Raw genomic sequence first — 7713 nt, forward strand, 5'->3', positions numbered from 1 at the left:
CGGGGAAGGGGCCACCTGCAGCCTCTGGGGCTTCAGGAAGCAAAGCTACGGGGGGACGAGAGGGGGGGAGATGCCTGCGACATGAAACCGGGGTGCTGGGAAAGGCTTCTTGTCCGCAGCACTGCTAATTCGTTCAGTGACCTTGAGCGGGTCCTGTGCCAAACTTTGCACATGTTCGCGGCCTTTGTAGCACATCGGGCTTTTTTGTCTGGCCAAACATAAGCTCTGATGGCTTTACCTATAAGGCGGGAGGGTGGCGTGCTGCCCAGCTCCTGCGCATGGCCTCCTGTGTACAGGAGGTGGGGGCAAGGCAGTGGGAGGCTGTGGGTCTGTTGGGAAGTACTGGCCTTAGAGTGTCTTTGCCTCGTTGTTTACAGAGAGACAGCTGCTCATGGAGGAACTGCAGATCTTCAGTGAGGCTGGTTTTATATCCGCTTCCATCCTGGGGTAAATTTAAGGAGTGCCGCGGTAAAGACTTTGAAACCGAAGTTGCCTACTTAGACCAGGTTCGGCGTAGCATGGCACAGATAAAAGGCTTCAGATTTGAGAGACTTGTAGTGGATTTGTTTGATCTCGTGCTTTCCCACTTGAGAGGATCTCCACAGGCAACCGTGTATAGCAGTTGGAGCTTGGAAAGGCGGCCTCACCGCCTGCTTCTGGATGGTTCCCAGGCCATCGGGCTAAGGCATTAGTATGCTGAGCACAAGACATCCTTGGCCAGGGATACACAAAGGCTCTGTCTTTATTTGCCAAAGAATCATATTTCGATACAGCTGCAGCAAAAACGGTTTGGAGAACGGATTGATGCGACTGCGTTAAGAAGGAGATAAATTGGGGGGGATTCGTACTAAGTTGTGGTCTGTGTTTAGAAGAGTGAAGCTGTGTTTTGTAGGTCATACCACAAACTAGCAAGAGAGCAAAAGCAGGTATAGTCTGCTTGGTAATCCTCTGCTTTAATTTCTAGGCAGAAACTCAAGAAATGCTTTTCTATTCATGGTGAGAAGTCACCATCTGTATAGATCTATTGAAGCGTAGTTTTGGCGCAGAAACTGTTCAAGTGTTGAAGTGCAGAATGGCTCCGTGTCCTGGGAGGGAAGCTAGTGTACTTGTATTTCGTTTTGGAAGGCAAGACAGTTCTTTTGAGATTTAGCAATTACTTTTATATCGATCTCCCCAAAATTATTTGAAAGATCGTCATAGAGTTACTGAAACTGGATGCGATGGGATCGCTGCTCTGAGCCAGGCCTTAGATTTAATGTCTGGAAGAATCAATGCTCTGAGCAAAACTCTTGTCTTGGCAGAACAAGAATTGTGGCCATGGTGGTCAAATCCAAGTGTTCCTGGTGATGCCAGGATGCCTTCCCTCTTCGCCTCCTCACAGGAGGAACTTAGGGCTTTAATTGTTTGCAAGCCCTGGGATTAAAGTGACGTCTTTCTAATTTAGATCCTGAATGAAAGTAGTTATTAGTAAGAGTCCAAAGAGAGTAGTTAGTTCCTCAAGGAGGTTATCGCTAAAATTCTAGAAACAAAGCACTATAGCACATAAAACTAAATAAAAATCAAGGCTACTTTTAAATTATTATTTATTTGTTTTCCTTATTGCAGCAATGAGGATTTTTCTTAGCAGGTACACCTTACCTTTCACGTGGGGAGCTCTGTTACGTGTGGTTCAGGTTTTGGGTGGCAGAGGAATTTGGAGCATGGACTAAACCTTCAGGCTTCACCGGGAAATTGCATTGGCTAGACTTTATTTTATTTTTTTTATAAAGTATTAAGCTAGTGAGACTCCTAACAGGAACAAAGTAATGTTTTCATAGGTGCTGTGTGCAGGTAATTCCGGTGTAGGAAGCTTTATGCTGTCTAATTATGCCCGTATTAGTGAACCAGTAATACTATAATTATAATTAAAGCAATGCAATTTTTGTTTAGACAAGCCATGATATTTGTTATGCATTATCTGTCAAGTCAATTGACTGTAACAATGAAGTGTAGTTTTCTTTCTGCTAGGTAACATAGGGTTTCCCCCACCCTCCCTGTTGAACCCGGATGCCCTTGGGTATTTTTAACTTCACTGTCCATCAGCAGGAGCCGTGGCAGCCTGTAACACTGTTTGCTGATGTTAAGCAAATACTTTGTTGGCAGATAGGCAATGAAATGGTCTGTTAATAGGACCCCCCCATCCCCCCCCCGGCCCTAATTTCATAATCGTCACTTCTTCTCCGTGCCAGAGGTAATTAATTGCCAGTTGTTTCGTTATTGCATTTCTAACCAAATGGTTCTTGACTGTTTGAGCTCTCTTCGTGAAGCCTGCAATTTGGAGGCATTTATGCTTTGGCCTTTCTGCATTACACTGATAATGTAAAATGGCCCCCCAATTGGTGCGTGGTGTTGACTGCATCTCATATTAAATTTGAGTTCTCACTCAGTCTAGATGCAAAGTGAATCTGTTTTCAGATCTCTGGGTTTTGGCACACTTGTTCCAGCTTCTGCATTTGCAAGTGGAGCTACTTGGTATTGCTCTGCTCTCCAACGGTTCAGCTTATGCCTGTGCACCGACTTCAAATCCCCATTTACCAGAGCCTGGAATATAAGCTGTGATGCAGCTGCAGTCAAGCCTTTCTAAAAATTCAGTCTGTTATTTCTGAAGACCTGTAGGCTTTTTTTGAGATGGAAAGAAAGTCCTTGTGGTCAGTAAAATAATCAGTTTCATGTTGGGTTGATTCTTGGAGATGCTCTTGTCTTTTTACTTGTATATGCCTGTCCCTGCAAGGTTAGCTTTTTCCAAGTTTGGTTAATCATGCACCAAATTGGAGCAAATTACAGCCAAAAGGGAGGTGGGTGGAACTACCTTGTCCTGGGGAAGCAGTTATTGGTCACTGCCAGGACGTGAGTGCCTGTGGGATGAGATGCAGCGATCGCACATCAGGGGCAGGAGCCAGGCTCGGGAAGGTTCTGCCGGAGGAGGCTGAACCAGGACATCCCCTCCTTGTCCCTCGGTTCCTGGGGCTCTGAATGTTGCCAAAATTGGAAGGGTGGCAGGTTTGTGAGTGTGTTATCATACCAGAAGCAATGATGCAGTATTGGAAGTCAGGATGAACTTAGCTGAAAAGCACAGTTAGGCACTGCTCAACTGAGAGATCTCAGGGCTGTGATTTTTTTTAACCCTTTCTTTGCAGGGTCTTGGTCATCAACGTGGAGAATCTACGTGGCTGTTTGCATTTGCCTTGTTCTCCCATTGTTGCTCCTTTTCACGACCTACTCTTCCCCCTTCCCTGCCATCACCCTCCAGCTTTAGGAAGATCAAAATGGAAACGCCCAGAAAAATGTGTCTAATTTGTGCGGGGAATCTGGGAACACAAATGGAGACTTGTCACTTCCTTCTTTGTACAGAGCCTGGACCTGAAAAGTGACATCCTGACATCTAGGAACATCACAAACCCGGAATGACTGGGAAGAAGCTGCGTTGGTTGACAATCCATATTCCTACGTGTTTGTTAAAAGGTAGCGCTTGCTGTTGGAGCAGCGCTTTTCCTCTGTGGATCTCAAACTGCTTTGCAAAGCCTGACAAGTTTTGCTTTGCAGCAGAGTAGTCTGGACTGTAGTGAGAACTGCCACGTGGGCAGACTGCTGTTAGTTTAACAGGTAGCTACGGTGACATCAGAAGATGCCGCCATCAACCCCGTGATGCGGCCCTGCTTCCTGAGGTTACAGTCCCAACGCTCTGCCAGCAGAATGATTTATGCAAGGGCTCTCTGCTTACTTCAGGAAAATCGGCAAAGTTAGGTGACGTAGGCTGCTTTAGCTAACTTAGGTGCTTCATCATCTGCTGAAAGTGTCTCTCATTTCGGATGCAGCACTTCCAGTCTAGTCAGTCAAGATAGGAGGGCTGAGCTTGCATCTGCTCTGTACTTTTGAGGTAGATCTGGGGCATACCACCTCTCCTACCCCACTCCGAGGAGTCATGGAGGACAAACGCAACATCCCCATCATTGAATGGGAGCACCTGGACAAAAGGAAATTCTACGTGTTTGGGATTTGCATGACTATGATGATCCGGGTGAGCGTTTACCCGTTCACACTCATCCGAACACGGTTACAGGTTCAGAAGGGCAAGAGCCTATACAATGGAACTTTTGACGCCTTTGTGAAAATCCTGCGGACAGAAGGGACAGCTGGGCTCTACCGTGGCTTTTTGGTCAACACTTTCACCCTGATCTCCGGACAGTGCTATGTGACGACGTATGAGCTCACTCGAAAGTATGTGTCACGGTACAACAACAACAATGCTGTGAAGTCTCTGGTGGCAGGTGGCTCAGCCTCCCTGGTGGCCCAGAGCATCACGGTACCCATCGATGTGATCTCTCAGCATCTCATGATGCAGAGGAAGGGGGAAAGCATGGGCAGGTTTAAGGTGCAGAACCAAGATGGCAAGAGGATGCTGGTCTTCGGCCAAACCAAGGACATCATTGTACAGATTTTCAAAGCCGATGGCTTTAGAGGCTTCTACAGGGGCTACGTGGCCTCGCTGCTCACCTATATTCCCAACAGTGCAGTCTGGTGGCCCTTCTACCACTTCTATGCCGGTAAGTGAAAGGACACTTTGAATATATCTTATCCCAGGAGACCTAGAAGCCCTTCAGATCGACTCTGAAACGGTGGACCCAGCATGATTTGCTTTCTGTCTTTGATTTGGAGTGGGAGCAGAACCTGTCTTGAAACAAATAGCTGTATCCAATTTAAACGAGTTCTGCAGCTGTTGGGTGGAAGTTTACCAAAGCAGCATTGTTTTAAATGTGGAGTTGAAGAATAGCGGTTAGAGTACTAGAGGACTTAAAACTAGATGGCTCTGGGCAAGAGGGACTTGATGCGTCTGCTTTAATTTTCTCTTCCGCTAGTCCCAAATAATGCTTACTTTCTACACGGAAGTGAGGAAAGCTGTTGTCTGGCATTGGGCAGAGTTTCGAAGCCACCATGTAAGTATAATTTGTCTTTCAGTTCACATGGACGCAGGAGTCTCATATATGGCAAAAAGACTTCTAGAGCCACAAATCTCATAGCAAAACAGAACGACAGGCGGAGACAAAGGCCAAATCTTCTGTGGTTTTGTGTCTTAAGATCATGCTTCAGTTTCTTGAGCTTTAAAACTGGCACCAAGCCTTGTGATATAAAACTACACTTAACAGTATGTTTTCTCTCCCTAGCTCAGCTCTGGTGATCCTTAAGGTGTTCCCATATACTAAAGATACTGGCCAGCTAAGATCTATTCCCCTCTCCCCCAAACTCGATAATCCTTCAGACTTCTGTCATGCAGCTTTGCGTGTGGTTTTTAGACTAATATTTATCTAATAGCAATCTGCCTAAAATGATGATGAGAGGCTTTCACTATACTAGGCTTAAAGTATATCTTGGAAATCACCTGCTTTTAAAAATACAGGTGTCTCAAATGCCTAGTTTGTTTTTCAGAGTGGGTGCATTCTGGTAACAGTGGGGAGCGTTGGTTACACATCAGTGCTGCATTTAAACGGCAACAGGAGCTTGGGATGTTGGTCCAGTCTGAACTTTTTAGGAGCGCTCCCTTCGCTCTCCATGTCAACAATTTTTAATACCGAAATCCACTGTATTAATTGTAAGACTTCCATGCCAAAAAGGTTCGAAAGTGGACATCTAAGAACAAGCAAGTTGATATGGAGAGAATGGAGCTTGCCTCTTTCAGACATTTGCTCTCTTTCCTAGTCTTCTGCAGTGGAAATCAAGGTGATGCTAAATGTAAACCCCAGCTGTCAATGCATCTCTGCTTTGGCTGCCTTTTCTAGTCCTCTGTGCCTGGATAGTGGGCTGGTCTTGGCTGGCAGCAGCAGGGGTCGTTAAACCTTCCTCAGGGCTCAAAGTACGCTGCTGGCAGTGATTGAGATCAGTGTGCTGGGTCGCAAACAGAGCAGCTTCCTGCCCTCTTGCCAGATAGACACAACATCATCCAAAGAAACTTGGACTTTCGAACTGTCTTCCGTACAACTTTAACCAATAAAAGTGTGGGAGATTGAACTCTTGTTTGCCAGGTAGCAGGACAGTATGCTTGGTGGTAGCGACAGCTTTCTGGATCTGTGCGAATATCTGCAGACAACTACTGATAGCCTTGTCTAAAGGTTTCCCTCCCGCCTTTTAAAGGGTAGTGAATGTTTCCATGATCTTTTTTGGGGACATAACAAACTTATTCTGCCCTGTTTGCCCAGCAGGTCTGAGAGCCTGTGTTTGGGCTGATGAGGGGCTGTATGATGAAGCATTGAGCCACTGGGGTGTTTATGGGCTTGTTCCCTGCGCTTTGTGGACTTTCTGGTTGATGTAGAAAGCACCACTTGGACATGTTGCGGGAGGAGGTGACAATTCGTAAATCGGAACTGATAAGCAGCTACTTGTCTGAAACTTTCTCTCTCTCTCCTATTCCCAGAACAGCTTTCTAGCTTGACTCCTAAAGACTGTCCCCATCTCCTCCTGCAAGCTATATCGGGGCCACTTGCAGCTGCGACGGCTTCCACGCTCACCAACCCCATGGATGTCATCAGGGCTCGGGTTCAGGTAGGAGCTCAGCCTGCTTGACATGTCTGTCTGCAACAACAGCATGACACAGGGGTGGGGTTCGGTCTCAGGGCTTTGATCTCTGTGGCTTCAGGTAAACTGTTCCCCTTCTCTCTCTCTGTTCGTAGGTTGTTTTGTCCTAGATATCATGCTGCTTAATTTGCACTCAGCATTAATAGGAGGCAGCTCAAGTAGCAAGGCTGGGTTTGCCTACCTAGACTGCTCAAATGAGGTTCCCCGGCAGATGTGGCATCCTTCAGAAAAGGAGAGGTACTTCTAGAAGTGTCAGTTTTAGTGAGACAAGCTGTCACATTGATCCAGCCCCTTCTAGATGGGGGCAGATGGGAGGGAGGAGGAGACAGATGTAAGAATCCTCCTTACTGCTGCTTCTTTAGGACTTCTTGCTTTTTTTTTTTTCCCCCTCAGGGAGTCCTGGAGGCTAGATCAAGGTTATTGGAGCACCTGCTCTGTAGTCTCTAGAGTCTTCAGTTGGAGCAGAACCCCCAGAGCAGCTCAGCATGAGGTCTGGCAGCTCTGTGAATATTTGTTCTGGCTTTGCAGGTTGAAGGCAAGAGCTCCATCATCCTCACCTTCAAACAGCTCATGGCGGAGGAAGGTCCCTGGGGTCTGACTAAAGGTCTCTCTGCCCGCATCATCTCAGCCACTCCTTCCACCATCGTCATCGTGGTGGGGTATGAAACTCTGAAGAAGCTGAGCCTCCGCCCAGAGCTGGTGGATTCAAGACACTGGTAGAGGCAGCTGGTGGAAGAGAAACCTTCCTTTGAACCCTTTGAATTTGGACCGTCACAGTTGAAATCTTGGGAGGAGAGGCAACTGTTGTCTCCTTTGTCTCTAGCTGGTTTCACGGTACAAGGCAGAAGCAGGAGCAACTGCAATTCGTCTCTTTAGATTTGACTGTTACACGATGCTCTGCTGCTGTTTCTGCTTAAAACCATCAAAATGTGACCTTCAGCAAGGCCGTTTGCCTGTGACAGTTCATTCAAGAGCAGCCAGGTGTGTGAACGCATCCTGGCAAGTTCTTAATTCCCTTTTTTTAAATTAAAGACTTACTGGCTGAAGCAAAAAGCCGGTTTATTCTTTAAATTATTTTAATCTTTGCCAAACTTCCGAGGAGGGGAG

At 46.6% G+C, this 7713-nt stretch overlaps 1 protein-coding gene across 2 annotated transcripts; it reads left to right on the forward strand.

Annotated features, from left to right (window-relative positions):
- The first annotated feature begins 3961 nt into the window (after window positions 1-3961).
- Window positions 3962-7326, forward strand: SLC25A44 (solute carrier family 25, member 44). 2 transcript variants are annotated; one of them, XM_009708152.1, is made up of 4 exons: window positions 3962-4583; window positions 4936-4953; window positions 6440-6573; window positions 7135-7326. In XM_009708152.1, the coding sequence occupies exons 1-4, from the start codon at window positions 3962-3964 to the stop codon at window positions 7324-7326; spliced, it is 966 nt and encodes a 321-aa protein (XP_009706454.1). The 2 variants fall into 2 exon arrangements, with proteins under 2 accessions (XP_009706454.1, XP_009706455.1); XM_009708153.1 differs by lacking the exon at window positions 4936-4953 and having other exon boundaries at window positions 6446-6573.
- Window positions 7327-7713: the final 387 nt, after the last annotated feature.

Source organism: Cariama cristata, unplaced genomic scaffold, assembly GCF_000690535.1.
Source record: "Cariama cristata isolate BGI_N322 unplaced genomic scaffold, ASM69053v1 scaffold46189, whole genome shotgun sequence".
NCBI classification, from domain to species: domain Eukaryota; kingdom Metazoa; phylum Chordata; class Aves; order Cariamiformes; family Cariamidae; genus Cariama; species Cariama cristata.

Coding starts and splice junctions, on each gene's coding strand:
- SLC25A44 (XM_009708152.1), top strand. CDS start 3,962: ATGGAGGACAAACGCAACATCCCCATCATTGAATGGGAGCACCTGGAC. Junction 6,574..7,134: donor TCATCAGGGCTCGGGTTCAG/GTAGGAGCTCAG, acceptor CTGGCTTTGCAG/GTTGAAGGCAAGAGCTCCAT.